The sequence below is a fragment of the Amborella trichopoda genome, chromosome 4 (assembly GCF_054954075.1).
Source record: "Amborella trichopoda isolate Santa Cruz 75 chromosome 4, AtrichopodaSantaCruz75HAP2 v2.0, whole genome shotgun sequence".
Classification (NCBI taxonomy): Eukaryota; Viridiplantae; Streptophyta; class Magnoliopsida; order Amborellales; family Amborellaceae; genus Amborella; species Amborella trichopoda.
In genome coordinates this window covers 54770415-54788611 of record NC_142339.1, presented here as the reverse complement: position 1 = coordinate 54788611, position 18197 = coordinate 54770415, and the positions used below count along the sequence as shown (strand labels likewise).

At 33.0% G+C, this 18197-nt stretch overlaps 1 protein-coding gene across 2 annotated transcripts; it reads left to right on the top strand.

Annotated features, from left to right (window-relative positions):
• Positions 1-14362: 14362 nt before the first annotated feature.
• Positions 14363-17091, top strand: LOC18422117 (uncharacterized). 2 transcript variants are annotated; one of them, XM_011623206.3, is made up of 4 exons: positions 14363-14575; positions 15765-16098; positions 16252-16327; positions 16619-17091. In XM_011623206.3, the coding sequence occupies exons 2-4, from the start codon at positions 15826-15828 to the stop codon at positions 16750-16752; spliced, it is 483 nt and encodes a 160-aa protein (XP_011621508.1). In that variant the 5' UTR covers positions 14363-14575; positions 15765-15825; the 3' UTR covers positions 16753-17091. The 2 variants fall into 2 exon arrangements, with proteins under 2 accessions (XP_011621508.1, XP_020518942.2); XM_020663283.2 differs by lacking the exon at positions 14363-14575 and having other exon boundaries at positions 15840-16098.
• The last annotated feature ends 1106 nt before the right edge of the window (positions 17092-18197 follow it).

The window sequence follows — 18197 nt, the reverse complement described above, 5'->3', positions numbered from 1 at the left end:
AGCTATTTTGTGTTAAAACATCTTGAGTTTGAGAGAGAGTGTTGGGATAATAGATATTTAGGGTTCTTATTGATATACATCATTATGGATGTATTGGTATATATCTCTTGATAATGTTAAGTATCTAGAAGATAGATAACAAGTTACTTAGTCATCAAGTTATCATATCATATTTATCTCATCTAATTATGTGATTATCCTCTATATATAGAGGTACTTATTGATGTAAATAATAATCTAAAATAGTGAAGATGTATCCAGTTGGGCTTAGGATCCGTGTACATAATGTTTCGGCCTGAACCATGTAAATGTTGTGCTCTCTTTTCTTCTCTCCCCATTCTCCACTCTTCATTGTTTGCCCCCTCGAATTCTAATAGGCGATCAGACAGCGACACGAGTAAATGTTGTGTTCTCTCTTCGTCTCTGTCCATTCTCCATACTTCATTGTATGCTCTCTTGAATTCTAACAAATTAGTCCATGGCGATTGGAGAGCGACACGAGAACGAGGTGAAGGGGCTTGTCACCCATGAGCAGGTGGAGGTGGCCGATAATCGGCCACCTCGGTGGCACGGGCAGCATTTTCCCTTTGGTGGCGGTGCCATGGAGGAGAATTCTGATTAAGACACACGCCACCAGTAGTGAGGCGGCTAGTGCTTGAGCTGTGCCTCCAAGAAACCAAGCTGTATCCATTTACTATAAAAATGAGGAGAGATGGAATGTGTTCAACCTCATTTCTACTTGTCACTATACACGGTGCATGAAGAGACAAGAACAATAAATAAAAGATTCCCCTCTGCTCTTTCAATGCATGGTTAGGGACTAGGGAAGTGGCGTACCGCATGACCAGAGAGACGCGAAGAATAAAAAATAAAAACTAAAAAAAGAAAAAAGTTTATATAAGGTTGCAATCTTAAAATGTAAAAATGAAGATACACCTAAAAAATCCATTGAAAAAAGTTGTTTTAATGTGTTAAAACTCTCTAACTAATCATCTCACCATTGAGATGTGTGCATATGAGAAAAAAAAAAGATTTCGAGTGTCAAAAATAGTGCTTCTTGCAATGCATTATCTAGACCGTCTATTTTTAAGATTTTCATATGTTTATAGATCTACTTGATTTTAACTATTTTTGGAGTTTAAAATTTTATAACTAGATATAAAAATAGTTTTTTAGATGATCCTAATAATTTTTTACACCAAAATTACATGTTATGATAAAATTTGGAGGTGCGCCTTAATTGGATTGTTTAATGTTACAATCCAATTAAGGTGCACCTCTAAATTCTATCGTAAATATATTTATTTTTTATATAAAAATTTTGTATAATAGCTTGACAATTTATTTTCATCTCTAATTATAAAATTTTAAACTCTAAAAATGGTTCAAATCAAGTAGATCTATAAACAAGTGAAAGTCTTAAAAAATGGACACTTTAGAAAATGTGTTGCAGGATACACTATTTCATGGACTCGAAATCTGTTTTTCTTTTCATATTCATACGTCTTGGATGTTGAGATGATCAATTAAAAGGTTTTTCAACATCCAAACAATCTTTTATGATAGATTTTCGAGGTGCACCTTCAATTTTACATTTTAAGGTTGCGACCTTATATGAACTTTTTTTATAAAAAAATATCCCATTAGCTTCTTTTATGAAGTAGCGAAGTAATGTACTCCATATGATTTTATGCTCCTGGGGGAGCATACAGTCCATTTGCTCCATCGGGTAAAACCTAAGCTAGAAATTTTGTTATGACCTTGAATTTGTTCAACTCAGCGACCGTCCTAAAAAAAAAGTGAAAATCCAAAAGGGACTCTCTATGTGCCCTAGAAATATAATCCTATGAGATAGAACAAAGACCATCCAACTTCTGGATGTTCGGTGAAAATGATTAAGAATTCAAAATTTATCTTTTAATAATATCTAATAATTATTAGGTGGATCTTAAAATCTCATAAAAGAAAGCCCCTGAATTAGCTATATTCTCTAGCCTGCACATGATATACACACCAAATAAAAATGGATTCACATGGTAGTTTTGTATGATATACACACCAAATAAAAATGGATTCACATGGTAGTTTTGTAAGGGAAACGAGGCTCTAAACAATCAAATTAGAGTGCATCTAAAAAATTTTAAATTTCAAATAAACATGGATTCACGTGGTAGTTTTGTAAGGGAAAAATTTATATAAGTGCGAGGCTCTAAACATTCAAATTAGAGTGGACCTCAAAAATTTCACTAGAGGAGGTTATTTTGATGCCGAAATATATCCTCAAATTGATCATCTCGATATTAAGATGGATGGACATGAGAAAAAAATAGATTTCAAATTTTGAAAATAGTGCATCTTGTAATGCATTTTTGGATTGTCAATATTTTGAAGCTTTAAATTTTATATTTAGAGATGAAAATATATTTTAAGACTGTCACAAAGATTTTCAATATTGAAACCACATTTCTCGATACTATTTGAAAGTGTGCTTTACTTTAATTGTTTAGAGCCTCGGCTCCAAACAAACTACACCCGTTTTATAATGGCTTAAGTTTAATATAAACGGTTTTCAGGATTTCTCTTTGGTTGTTTCCAATGAGGCGGCGTATAGAGAAGGGGCCAATAACATCTCATCAATTCTTTATTTCACCCTCACGGATCTTTGCCCGTGTCTCCTTGGGCACAAGGGACTTAATTTATTTTTTTTTTTTTTTTTCTTAAATAACCCTGCTAAGAAGATTTTTCAAGATCCTAAATTTGGAAAAAGTTTATATAAGGTTCCAACCTTAAAATGTAGAAATATGGATGTACCACAAAAATCCATCAAAAAAAGTTATTTTAATGTTGAAAAACCTGAGATTGATCATCTCGACATCGAGGTGTATGACTATGAAAAATAAAAAGATTTTGAGTATCAGAAATAGTGCATCTTACAACATATTATTTACACCATCCATTTTCAAGATTTTCATATATTTATAGATCTATTTGATTTTAACCATTTTTTAAATTTAAAATTTTATAATTAGATATAAAAATAGATTTTGAGATAATCCGAATAACATTTTACATCAAAATTATATATTATGATAAAATTTAAAGGTGAACCTTAGTTGGATTGTTTAAAGTTGCAACCCTATCGAAACCACACCCCTCTTTATGTAGTGGCAAATTTCAAAAAAGAAAACTTCTACATCATATTCGCCATGTGCCCAAAAAAAAAAAAAAACATCCTGAGACTGATACTGAAAAGGGACCTTCCAATTTTTGAAGGGTGAGGTCTAAGTATTGATCAACTTAAAATTTAAATTTTTTTACTAAAATAAATTTGATGATCCTAAATGGATTCCCCAAAATTTTAAATCCAACAAAAATGTATTGACCTAAAGAATTAAACGTTATTAATGAAAGCCCCAAATGCCCTCCATAAAGAACGCTAAGAGATACAGGGATTCAAAATGGAGAACCATTTAAAAATCAAAATGATGATATCGATTGTACCACTCCGAATTGGACGAATTTCGAATCATACTGACCCACGCCTTACATAGAGAATTAAAACTATTAAAAATTAAAAAATAGAAAAGGAAATCTTGAAATAGGTAGATTGATGATGACACTCTTTGGTTCGATCATCATCTAACCTCTTTTTGACCATGGCATTTTATGTCTTATTTATTTTCCATTATATTGATAGTTTTATTTTATTTTTTGCCTCTTAAATTATGATTTGTATTTTTTGTATCTTTTTATAGAGACTTTTTAGTACTAAAATAATGACGTACAACGGCTGAAACGGAATAATGAATAATGGAGCATACTATCCATTTATTTATAATTGATTAGTTGCACTTAATTATATTCGTTTAAAATTATTTCTTTTTATGTGCTTTGTTTTGAAGTACTATTATTTTTGTTACCTCTACTTTACCTCTACAAAACGTTTTTTTCCACAAATGCAAGCCATACTTTGCATGAGAACAAATTAGTGATACCATTGATTGAAAATTTGGAATCTGGCCCAGTTTGCTGCGGTCTTCCAATTCTCCTTATCCTACTCAAGTCATTCTTGAGTCACTGTGGCGAAGTTAATTAACAAACTAAAAAAAATAAAAGAGTTATGTTTGAGTACTCATACATATGAATATTTTATTAATGTACTCAACATTTTTGGACTCTCAATGTCTTCTTTTATAATACAAAATTTTGAGTAAAGGCATTTTTGTTATTAAGAAGGAAAAAATAGATCATTTCTATAATAAACTAGTAGCATTTTATTAATGGTTAAAAAATAATTATTGCTTCATATAGGTGATGTTATACCTCATGTAGATGATGTCATCTTCCATCATGGTTATTGGTTCTCTTTCTTTCAAAATTTTTTACTTTATCTGTAATTAATTACTTAAAATACCCCTAGAAAAATTACTACATGGTAGTCAAGGGTATCGAGTGCCCGACAATGTTGAGTACCTCAAGGGGTGCATGGGAATCTGTAAATCTATTATATGAAAATAGATTACACGAAAATATATCATTTTCATTATTTAGTATACTGTAATGGTAAGGAAATGGAAAAAAGGTTATCTGACATTTCTCCAAAAATGAGGAAATCTATTATACTGGTGAAGGGTAAAAAATCTATTACGAGCTTTATGTGTAATCGGGAAATCAAGGGTTGCTCAGAAGATGCGAGAACCTCGAAACCAATGTGAAATCCAGAAGGAGAAGGAGAGAGAAGACCCGACCAGACGAAATGCAAAAAAAACGTTACTATGGTGGGCAAGGGTATCAAGTGTGCGAGAATGTTGAATACCTTGAGGGATGGTATGGTAACCTGTAAATCTATTACATGAAAATAGATTACACAGAACTATGGCATTTTAGTACACGCGAAATAGAAAAAGGTTACCTGAGATTTCCCTATGCTCGAAATAAGGAAATCTACTATACCCGGTGAAGGTGAAAAATCTATTACAAGGAAAAAGTTACCTGAGATTTCCCCAAAAATAAGGAAATCTATTATGCTCGAAATAAGGAAATCTAATAAAGAAAGCTATTATATCCGGTGAAAAGTGAAAAATCTATTACGAATTTAACGGGTAATCGGGTAAATCTTTTGGGCGCTTTTCTCTACCAAAAATTCACGTGATTCATCTCTTAATAAACTACAACAAAAATAATAATCTTCTATTAAAGAAATGAGTCTAACGAATCAAGTCACTACAACAACAAATCATGGGTTTCATAGAAGATGGGAGAACATCAAAACCAAAGCGAAATCCAAAAGGAGAGAGAAGACCTGACAGGGAGAAATGCAGAGGAAACAGCCACAGTGGCATCCATGATGGAACTTGAGTTCTAATCAATTAGTGCATAAGAATCTCAATCTCCTATCTAGCTGTTCAAGTAAACATTCAGTTTGCTGAATATTGATTGATGGGTGTGAGATTGGCAAAGACACGGAGAGACTTGACAAGAATCCAATATGAACAATGGAAAAACTGAGTAAATTTATATACTAGCTTATATTATGAGCAAAACCTGTAGCATATATTTTGATTCTTCTTTCACTCACCTTCACGGTCGAGTGGAGTCTACTACACTTTTTCTTGTGTAGTATACTATACTATAGGTCATACAGAGCTAAAAGACGGTAGCCCCATCTTCTGCCACCAATAACTTCCTTTGCAAAACCGAATCACACATATATTTAAACCTCAACAATCACCCAGCCGCCCCATCTACTTCAACCAGGAGATAAAACTCGACACCCCATCTTCTTAACTAGTAGATAAAACCCAGCAACCTCATCTTCTGCAGCTACAGTTATAGCTATTGTTTATTTCTAGATATCCAATATTGAATCCCCATCTTCTTCAACTAAAACCCAGCAGGCCCATCTTCCACAACCACAATAGGTATTGTTTATTTCTAGATATACAAGGTCTATGTTTTTGTTTTTCTTTTTATTTTTTTCATAGAAATTTTTTAAATTAATTTACCTCTTCAATCTCCTCCAATGCCCCAATACAATTACTCCTCCAATATATCTCATTTAGTCATAAAGCCTTCTAGGTTATTAGCCACATTTTTCCAAACTTCTGTTTCTCCAAACTTTTATTTTTCTTTTTGAATTTGCCCATGGAAGTTTTCTGGAGAGAGATGATCGAAAGGCTTTAATACAAAAAAAAAAAACATAAAAAATATGATAGCTTATCATAATAAAAGTATGTTATTCCAAAGTATTAACATCTTGAAAACATGTGATTCCAAGTCAAGACACAAAGGCATACAAAAGATGTAGTTAATTCTTATGCCTGATGCAATTATAAAGTTTAAGCTACATACTAATAGGGATTGTATGTTCAACCATGTTTTGCGTATAAAGCCAAAAAAAAGAAAAAAATTTGCTGGTAATGCATTTCCCATATTTCTTCTTGACATAGCTAAACAGTAACGATATATTTCCTCAGTTGCATCTAATACTACCTAAACCGTGACAATCCATTTGTAGGAATTGTATTATGCAGTAATATATTAGGCCAGTAATATATTTCACAGACAATATATTGTCAGGTATTCAAGCCCCTAAGGGTATTCTCATATGTATAAGCAGCCTAACATAACCCAAAATAGAAAGACTGAGAAAATGCGGTTCCTCAAAACCTAATTGCCCACGTTCCTATCCGAACATGACTCAAGAGATTTGAGATTGAGCAAGGTAAGGGGATTGGAGCATTGATAGGTTGGGGGTGGACGCATCAACATAACGTTCCTCTCCAACTGGAAATAGTACTTTTAAGTGTTGGAAAACCTTCAAATCAATCATCTCAACCTTCATCATAATGGTTGTGAAAAAAAAGTTAAGATTTCACGTCTTAAAAATGGGTCTACTCCAAGGGTAAGCATTAAGCTCCTACTTCTTTAAAGTACGCAGGCATGTATGAGGGAGCCTAACTAATGTACAAGCAACTAGTGATGAGATGAGTGAGTTTTCAATGATAATAGATCCACACCAGGGGTCAGCATTGAGCTCATACCTCTTTGTCTTAGTTATGAACAATTTAACTAGGCACCTACAACATGAGATACCATGATGCACATTGTTTACGGACGACATAGTTTTAATTGAAGAGACTCGAAACGGAGTCAACACAAAGTTTGAACTTTGAAGGGATGCTTTAGAATCTAAAGATTTTAAAATTAACCAAACTAAGACAAACTATATAGAATGCATATTTAGTAATAATAGAAGTTGAGAAGAGGAAGTAGTTAGAAATTTTTTTCAAAAACGTCTAAACAGCTAACTTAAAGCATTTATTCCCATCACACGTGTACAAATACACATAGACAAAAGCTCAAGAGGAAAAAAGTGAGAGCCAAGTCGGGCCAAAGAGGCATCATATTTCACTTTGCTTATACATATTGAAAAGGGAGGACCACACCACATGCGCCTGTACACAAGTTAAAATCAAAGAGCACTGAGAGAGAGAGAGAGAATACCGTGATTGTCAACCCAGTGATCATCAAAAAAATGAGAGAGAATACCGTGATTGTCAACCCAGTGATCAACAAAAAAATCTTGGACGCGCACTCATTTTTCTTTTTTTTAATTACGGTAATGGACGCGCCCTTTGGACATGTTTGAAACTAGTATTTCAAAACCTAGATGGGTAGGGATTTTTCACCCACAAATTTATGATAGATCCAAATTGATAATCTAAAAAACTAGTTAAAATAAATAAAATAGAAAAATAGTTAAAATAAAGGTTTTTAGGGTGGGGAGATGGATGGGAACCAACAAAATATTAAAATAAACTTGAAAAACAAGAAGAAAATGCAGAAGGGAGATTTATACCATCCCAAAGCTGGTAATGTCCTGATTGATTTCCATCTATAACTGCATTTTAGATCGAAAATCACCAGGTTTTGAAATAGTTTACTAGAAATAACGCCTTAAATTTTATTCAGGCTAGCTGGTTTAATCTAATATTAAACCGGTTGACCGGTCCAAAAAGTGTTAAAAAATATAAAAAAATATGAAAAATATATTTAAAGTATGATTAAACAAAGCACATCCAAATAAAATTGAAAATGAGTGAAAATTGGATTTTAAAAAGTCGATTTGTACTAAGGGGTATTTTAAAACTTTCTAAAAAAAGATGAAAAATTGTAAAAATAAGTATTCATAGTAAAAAGTTTTCAATTTTTGCCAAAATGATGAAAAAAACACATTACAAATAAATCACTTATTTTTAAAAATTTTATAGGAATCCTTTTTATTTTTTTTTAAAATCCCACCAAAACTGGCCAAAACCGGATTCGATTTGACCGGCGGCTCCAAGTTGGACAGGTCAAGTTCACGAACACTTCTATCTAATCTTCATGATCTTCTTCTAATAATTTGAAATATTAGAACTTGGGAATATATTTCCCAATGGTCAGAGCACAACGGTGATCGGCCTCCCGCATTTTGGTGGCTCAGGGCATTTAAGCTTGCTCCAAATATGGCACATCTATTCTCGCGAAGAAAAAACTGTATAAAATTTTTGTGGAGAGATAAAGTGAAGTAAATATGCATACTGTTCAAGAAAATAATAAGTGTTCGATCATTGCCTTGTGAGATTTTTCTTTGCCCAAATTTTCTAGATTATATCATCATCAGTAGATGAATCATTTTGAAATAAATGATTTTAAGTTCTTGTGCAGCTATTTCTCGCCACCATGAAATGGACGGTGCCTGTCGAATCCACAAAAACCCTGTATTCGGGATTTCTTTTCAAAATGTATTGCTTAGAGGTTTACATTTCTTTCTTTTTTTCTTTTTATATGTTAACCGTGGGAATGGAGGGTGGGATGTTATGTTGAAGCATCACCCCTGGAATCACCCCCCGGTAAGTGCCTGTTTAGCATAGTCTTCATATCCAAATATTAAATGCCGATTTATGTGGTCCAAAATCTAGCATGTGAGCTTGAGCCATGTCGATATTGGCTTCAAAATGCAGTTTTTCATTCAAAATAACTCTTGGGATTGATATTCACCCAAGAAAAAAAAAAATTTGCTGAATGCATTAAAGAAATAGTCCGAGTACTCTTACAAAACTCAAAAGTAAAATAGGGAATTATGAGGCGGGATTTAGGCAGAACTGAGAAAACTTTAGACAAACTTTTAAAAAATGAAAAACATATTAATGGGGGGTGGGTTTGGGGGTACTCGATTAATCCTGACACGCTCTCAAAACTGGTTATAGTTCCCTATCCAGATCGATGATTCATGATCTAGATTGTTGGGTTTGAAACAGTGCTTAATACCAGAGGAAGAAAATGTTGTAAAATATCAAAGAGAAAGATTAGGAAAGACGAGAGAGAATGATAGGACACTTTTGAGAAGAAGGTCAAATCCATGAAACCAAATGGGGTATAAGAAAATATCAAGTTCATAAATTCCCAACCAGAAAACAGGAATGAGGAGAGTGACGCTTCACGAGGAGTCCATATCACAGGGTGATACGTGGATGTGCTAAGATAATTGTAAAATAATCGCATATAATATCGCCACTTCTCTTGAATATAGCAGGATCAACCTTCCAAGGGGAAGAAAGAGGCAATTTTTAAAAAACAAAAAAAACAAAACACAAAAAAATAATTCAAGAGAGCGAGAGAAGAGAGATAGATATTCTTTTTCCTTTTCATTACCAATACATTTTCGATAATCAAAATTTTTCCTCAATGTTTTATTTCTTTTTCAATCGCATAATTTGGTTTTGAATATTTTATATGAGGTTGTGACTTTACTTGGAGAAGTAAGGTTGCATTAATCTATATTATTTGGATGGTATAGATTTGACACTATCTTACAAATATATGTCCAATCTATACTATCAAACTAAAATGGACAAGTGTAAAATATAGAAAATTATTTCATGTGGGATAGACCGCATTATGCAGTCCAAAAAGTGTAAAGCATCCATCTTAAAGATGGATGCAAGTAGCTGCTCCATCTAAAGTAATGAATGAAAGCTATCTGTCCAAATGTTTTTTTACTAGAATTATTATATTTAGTTTTTTAAATTTACTTACTAGAATTATTATTTTTATTTTTTTAAATTTACTTATTTTTTCATATTCATGATCCCCATGTTAGAGATTACATGAATTTAAAAATTAGGTCTTAAAATCCATCTCAAAAATAGATTGATTTAGGGGCCCGCATTTCTACATATGTTGAGCTTGGCAGCATAGAAACCGGATCCTATGCATCAAATGTATTTTATATGTAAAAATAACCACATTAAGGAACTATTTTTTGACACAACGGATCTAATTGTTCAGAAACTCAAAATCTAAATTTTCTTTCTTTTTGTAAATACGTCTGAAGATCTAAATTGGATCCCAACATTTTGTATCAAGAAAGCATCTTAAATAGGTTTATTACACGAAGGAGTATGTATATAGCCTGCTCATGCATGTCCACGGTGCTAGTGCTTCATGGAGAGAGAATGGGTGATTAGTGTTAAACTAGTCGAATTGACATGAGAACTAACTTGGGTGCACGCATTCATGAGAGAACCAACTTGGCGGTCCATCAATAACCCTAATTGATGAATGCTGTAAGTGAATAGGTACTGTTTTATCCTACGTGGCGCATGTGGTGCTGATGTGTACACTGGGCATAAAAAAATGCAATAGTAAATTTCGTAGGCAGATTTCAGGATGAGTATTTAATTATGTTTCATGTTCCAATGAAAAAGGTCGAAGCATCACGGGAGGTGAGAATCCGCTTATTAAAAATAAAAACGCATAAATAATATAAGAGATTGTATATTAGAGACCATTTATTTTTAGCGTAAGAAAGTCACAATTATTTTTTATCTTTGGATATGAAATCCAATATATAAATGTGTGTTGTAATATTTGAGAATTTTATTTTGGACTTTGTTCTCAAACAATAAAATATTCTCAGTCACCTAATTTTAAATCTTATGATCAATAATAATTATGACCTCTTTATATCAAAAATAAATGATCTCATTGTAAATATTTCTAAAATATAATATGTGAGAACTAGGTGATCCGGCACCCGTGCCTTCTTATACTACATAAGGCACCCCTCTAAAATTTGCATAGAGATGTTCCAATTTTGAAAACTTCATAATGGCTTGAAAATCTATTTTGATCCCTAACTATAAAATTTAAAATTTTAAAATAGTACAGATCGAGCATATCAAGAAACACTTGAAAATATTTAAAGCAGACCATTCAAATAACTTATTGTTAGAAGATGCACTATATTTGGACTTATAATTCTTTTTTCTTTTATATTCATACATTTCAAGGTCGAGATGGCCTGGACGGTTCTCGAACGCCATAACACTCTCTTCTGTAGAATATTTGAGGTCTACCTTACTTCAATAATATAAACTTGAAAACCTTATATAAACTTTAGGGCTCAAGTTTTAAACGACAAGCATGACCAAGGGGTAGCATTTAAGTAGTCTAGACTCTAGAGACTGAGAGCAGTACAAAAAACACTAGAACTCCATGTTTTCCAAAGCATTCATCTCATGTAGCTACCACTCAAATGGTTTTGAGAAGAAAGAGAGAGTAGATAAATATTTTAAATTCAAGAAGAGAGAGAAGGGATGATGTGCATGTAGAAGTACATGGGCATTAGATGCTTTTAGGACAAGTGGGTGGTCCTCCATTCCTTATGTTGAGTCCTATTCCAGTTCCATCTTATTTCACCTTTGGTCAGTGTTTTGACCAGTAGCCGTAGAAGACCTCTTCATGTGCCAATTCAATTCTTTCACAGATGTCATCTATCTCTCTCTGTCTCTAGAATTTGTCTCTCTCTCTCTAGAATTTGTGTCTTTCTTCTCTTTCCCTCTCGGGATTATCGGTCTATTTATTTTTTGTACATAAAAATTACAATCATTCTTGTCTCTTAAATTTTAAAATAGGTGGTGGTAAGAGTGTCATTGAATAGATTAATAGGTGGTGGTAAGAGTGTCATTGAATAGAAAAAAATCCAAATTTTTTTTTTTGTAGTCTATGACTCACCTCAAACCATCCAATTTGATATCTAATGAGTGATAATCAATATGAACTCCATGTACTGATCTACCTACGGATCATAAAATTTTAGGTAAAATACTAAATGCTCAACTTATAGGCAGAAATTATAAAGAAGGTTGGTCAACCTGTATTTTTTATCTTTTTCAAAATTATCCCTTGGTCAACTCAAATTTTACTTTTAATTTTTTTAGTTTTTTTAATCTTTTCTTTAGTAGAACATTGCCTTAAAGCTAGGGGCACTACCTTACTAACAAAAAAACTAAAAAAAAATCAAATTTGAAGTTGACCAAGAAGTAATTTTGAAAAAAAATAAAAAACATGGGATGACAGACATTCATTGTAATTTCCGCCTATAAGCCGAGAATTTTGTATAAGGTGTGGTTTTTATAAGGTTGCAACTTTAAACAATCCAATTAAAGTGAACCTTCAAATTTTATCATAAGATGTAATTTTGATATAAAAAATTCTTAGGATTATCTCAAAATCTATTTTCATACCTATTTATAAATTTTTGAACTCCACAAATGGTTAAAATCAAGTAGATCGGTAAATATATGAAAATCTTAAAAATGGACGGTCTAGATAATGTGTTGCAAGATGCACTAGACTCAAAATCTTATCTTTTTTTTTCATATTCATACATCTCAATATCTATGAATATCGAGAAGATAAATTAGAGGGTTTTTCAACATTAAATAAATTTTTTTTAATGAATTTTTGAGATGCATCTTTAATTTTACATTTTAAAGTTACGAACTTATATAAACTTTTTCCTTTTTAAAATCCATAAATAAATCCCTAAAAAATAAATGGTTGCACAACCTTTTTTATCTCTCCTCTTTGTTTCATTATTTCCCTGTGTTGGTGACGCACTGGACGTCACTAATCGCCGTCGCTTTCCGATCCTACGTGGTACCAACCTGCAAACTCGTATAACAGCAGTTACGCCTTTTGTGTTTATCCGCTTTTATAACTCCACCCACACAAAACCATCATCTTCCTCTAGCCTCCTTTTTCAGCTCGGCTCTTACCCTAATTTCTCATTTATGCACCACCCAATGCAACCTTTTGCTTTCATAGTAGATATAGGATCACTTTCATTTCAATTAAGATACCAACCCTTTCCTGAATTCTTCTTGGCATTTAAACTAGAGAAAGGATCACTTTCGATTAAGATAGCAACCCTTTTGTGAAATTTCTTTTTTTTTTTTGCACTTTTTTAGAAGCATTACTAAAGTTTTATTCATCAAAAGTAGTCTTGTACATCATTAAATTTTTGAGTGATTTACGTATAGATCTTTAAAAAAATTCTAAAATACAAAATGCTCCGGTGGAAATTATAAAGAAGATCGGCCAAACCCTCTTTTTTCATTATTTTCAAGATTGCCCCTTCATCTTAGGATGGCATCCTGGATTCGAATTTTAATTTTTTTTTTTTTTTAGTTTTTCATTAGTAGGGCACCAAAAAAAAATTTAAAGTTAGTCCGAGGATGTCCTCAAATTGAGGGATAATATTGGACAAAATAAAAAAAATAAAAACATGAATTGACTGACCTTCTTTGTAATTTGTACGTATAAATGGAGCATTTTGTATTTTAAATTTTTTTTTAAGGTCTGTATGTAAATCACTCTAAATTTCGTTTTCTTTTTCTTTTTTTGTTTTGGCTTTTGAAGAAGACCAAGTAATTACTTTAGTTGATAGATCCTCTTTGCAAGTTGATTCCTTTGTAAGTGGATGCCTGTGCTATTTGCTCTATCTCATAAATAATAAGATATTATTCCATTATGATGATGTTCCTAAGCTTCTACTTAGATCATGAAAAGGCAATTAATAGGAAACATGAATGATAAAAGACCATGTTTTATGCTGACATATTAATTTCAGTTTCAGCGATGAATATATTGAGCACCTCAATACCCTCTTCCCCTCCTCTTTATTGGCTAACTACCAAGCTGGCTTTTAGCCTGTACACCATGGTCCGGTGGGAGTAAAGAGTTATACGCTTTGAAATTATTATTTTTAAAATAGTTAAGCAGTAGGAATTAAACTTAAGAACTAACGACTCAACCCCAAGAGCGATTCCTTCCGAAGATTTATTTCATAGTTGATTTTGAGATCCCATTATTGCTAAATAAGTAATTTTGGAATAGAAAGAAAATGAGAACCTAAATGCTTAGATCCTGACCACCCGAAAATCGGATGGCTTGCATGCATTATAGGGCATAATTTCTTTCATGAACATCTAGGGTTCCTCTTATTTTATTATTTATAAATAGTTAGTAGGTCGCTAGGTTGAGAAAGAGTAGGTTTCACGGTTTTTCCTAAGAGACCAAATGCACTCTTTGCTTCTGGGCAGCATGTTGTCTATTCATTTCTTTTGCTTATTACTTTCATTTACTGCCGAACACAGCTAGCTCCAAGGCATTTATGAAATTTTCAGCGAATTCTATGGTAGAGCGAGACCTTGAGGAGCCTTTCTATTGTCACTTTATAAAGGTAAGGTTTGTATAAGGCACTAGAAGATGTAGTTCCGGTATCGGCAAGCTTACAATAGGAAATGTTTCGAGGAAATGTTTCGTTTATAGGTAGAAATTGTAAACAAGGTCAGTCAATTTTTTTTTTTTTTTCCAAAATTACTTTTCGGTCTGAAGATAGAATACTTGATCCGAATTTAAAAAAAAACAAAAACAAAAAAATTAGGTTTTTTGTTAATAGGGAAGTACCCCAAGCTTTTAGGGTAGTGCCCTACTAATAAAAAAACTAAAAAAAATTAAAATTAAGTTTGAGGATGTCCACGGACCTAAAGGTAATTTTGAAAAAAAAAATTGATTGACCGAATTTCTTTGTAATTTCCACCTATAAATGGAGCATTTTGTATTTTCCAAAAAAAATGTTAAAATCAGTACATAAATCCCTCTAAATTTTAAAAATAATGTAGAACAAGCCACTCTACAAACACTAGAAAATATTTAAAATAGATTATCCAAAATAATTTATTACAAGATTTATTATTTTTAAAACTTAAAAACCATTTTTTCTATATATCTATATTGAGAGGTCGAGATGCTCAATCACAAGGTTTCTGAACTTTAGAACACCCTTTTCTACTAAATTTTGGGAGTACACCTTCCTTTTATAGTATAAAGTTGCCATTTCTCTAACGGTTTCAAAGGTGCGCCGAAGGCATGAGCCAGCAACGTCATACTTGTTAGTTTGCCTCTGTAAAGTCGCATGCTGTTTGATTACTCGTTTATCTCATCTTCATTAAATAAGGACCCGGTTTTTCATGCGGCCAAGCCCGCGTAGGTGGAACTGGACCCTCTTAACAAATTGTTTTTAGGTGGATTTTCAGATTTAATTTTTATAAATATAAAAAAATAAATAAATTTTAAAAATTAAAAATAACAATTCTAGTAAAAAAAACGTTTGAACCGTTAATTTTTCATTATTTTTAGATAGAACACCTCTTTGCATCCATCTATAATGTGATCTATAATTTTCATTATTTTTAGATAGAACACCTCTTTGCATCCATCTATAATGTGATCTATAATGTGGATGCTTTACACTTTTTGTACCGCATATGTAGAAATGCAGTTCAGCCCGCGTGGAACAATTTTCCTTAAATAATATCTAAAAAATTGAAATAAGACTATAAGTTACCGACCCGTTACCATGATAAAAGGCCATTCTCTCCTGTCCCTTTCACTTGCACCCCCTAAACTCTGTGATATTAGAGAGAGAGAATGGCCGGATTCTTATGCAGGACTCCGGCATCAACATCCATTTGTATGGCTTCGGATCACCGGAGAGTTTTAGAGCCTGAAAAATCGGCAAAGCTTTTAGATGTCAAGTATTCACGCCTAGTTGAGTCCAAAAGGTTCTCGTCGATTCCGTCGAAGACTCCTCCTCCAAAGAATGAGGGGCTTAGGCGCGTGAAATCAGAGAGAAGTGATAGGAAGATGCCGGAAAAGATTTTACGGCTGCCTCAACCGTCAGACTCCAAAAGGGTTTTTCAGGTCTGTGAAATTGTAGTGATAAGAGTGAGAAATGGTTCGAGATTTGTGCTTTTTGGTCTGTTCCATACCGGTATTTTCATGTAAAGAGGCATGTAATATGTTAAACGTTTCTTTTTACTGTGAGAATTTGAGAAATGGACTTGGTTTGAGCAGGTGGTGGTGATGAGGGTGTCTCTTCACTGTAGAGGATGTGCGGGTAAAGTGAAGAAGCATATCTCCAAAATGGAAGGTGATGTCATTTTTCATGGAATTTGCTGGGTTTTTTCGGTTGGTGTGAAATTCCTAAGTGTTTTTTATGGGAATGGAATTTTTTGGTTTTTTTTTTGTTTTTTATTTCATTGGAAGCTCGAATGGTGATCTCTCTCTTTCTCTCGCTCTCTAATATGCACAGCATAACTCGACAAACACATTGGTTTCTCCTGTCGTCTCTCTCTCTCTCTCTCTCTCTCACACACACACACACACACATTGTTTCTTCTCATTTGTGATATTACATGACTCTCTCTCTCTCTCTCTACAGGGGTAACATCGTTCAGCATAGACTTGGAGACAAAGAGAGTAACGGTGATGGGCCATATCTCCCCCCTTGGAGTTTTGGAGAGCGTTTCAAAGGTCAAAAGGGCAGAATTGTGGTCCGCTGCTGCTACTGTTTGATGAAGTACCATAAAAAGTAAATGGGTAATGGGTTCCAGTCAAAATTTGCAGGGTAGTAGGAGAGAGAATTAGGTAGGTTTTTCTCTTTTAATGGCCTGGAAATTGAAGGTATCAGACTGTTCATGTTGCAGTCCCAACCTTCATTGACTCTCAGTTTTCTTTCCCTCTGTTATTGGTCATTATTTGAAATTTGATTTCAAAACTTAGTTGCTATGTTAGGGTTGTTAGAGACAGAAAGTGCATGAGGACTGGCATCTGTTTTATGGTATATATTTGGGTAATCGCATGGTTTCTTGTGAAGCGAGAGTTTATTTCCTTAAATGCCAAGGATTTTACAAAGGTGGTTTGTGTTGAGACCGTACGCCCCATTGTGGCATTTCATGTCAAACGTTATTATTATTATTTTTAGGAAAAAGTTCATATAGAGCCGAGGCTCTAAATAATCAAATTAGAGCCCACCTAAAAAATTTCACCTTGTTTTGATGCCCAAGTATCCTCAAATTGAACATCTTATAATCAAAATACATAGACATGACAAAAAAATTAGATTTTAAGTTTTGAAAATAGTACATTTTGTAACACATTTTTTACCGTCAATTTTCAAGATTTTTAAGTTCACGTAGATCTTCTCAATCTACAACGTTTTTTTATAATTAAAGATAAAAATATATCTTAAGGCTATCACAAAGATTTCCAGTATTTAAACCCTATCTCTCGACATTATTTGAAGGTGCGCTTTTGGGAATATTTATAAAGTGGATTTCAAAATTTGGGATTGAAAAGAGCATCCGAAGTTGGTTTACATGAGACACTAAATGTATAGTATGCACCCCACGAAGTACCTATATACTTTCAATGTAATATATTGAGAAAGGAACGTATTTATTTGGCCCTCCAAGTCAATAAAAAGGTAATTGGACGTAGGGCTGAGAATTTACCCTATATGGCTGGATCCAGGTATGGATCCGGATCTGACCGGTCGGATCTAGATATAAAATTTGAAAGCAAATCAAAATTTAGATCGGATCCAGATACATTACTAAAATATTATATATTATTTTATATAAACATATGTGTTATCTAGTATTTATTTTGTTATATATTTTTTATAGATATAAATTAATATATAAAATAACTTTTTTGGATCAGATTAGGTCCAAATCTAGATCAAAATCCCATGTATAATTTCATATCCAGATCTACATCTTTTCAGGTCCAGATCTAGATCTCATGTATACTTTTCAAATATGAATCTGGATCTCAAGGGATCCCAACCTGATCTAACCCATTTTCTGTCCTAATTTGATGTGTGTTACTTGTGAAAGTAATTTTATGGAAGCATTTTCATATGAATGAACTCCCCATGTAATTAAATGGGAGAATTTTTGCATCAATCGACTGCCAATTGGCGTAAAAAACGAGGTGTGAAAACTCTCCCGCACTTA

Excerpts from the sequence above, each read along its gene's own strand:
- LOC18422117 (XM_011623206.3), top strand. The coding sequence starts at position 15,826 with ATGGCCGGATTCTTATGCAGGACTCCGGCATCAACATCCATTTGTATG. Across the intron at positions 16,099-16,251 it reads ACTCCAAAAGGGTTTTTCAG|GTGGTGGTGATGAGGGTGTC; the intron begins GTCTGTGAAATT and ends TGGTTTGAGCAG. Across the intron at positions 16,328-16,618 it reads GCATATCTCCAAAATGGAAG|GGGTAACATCGTTCAGCATA; the intron begins GTGATGTCATTT and ends CTCTCTCTACAG.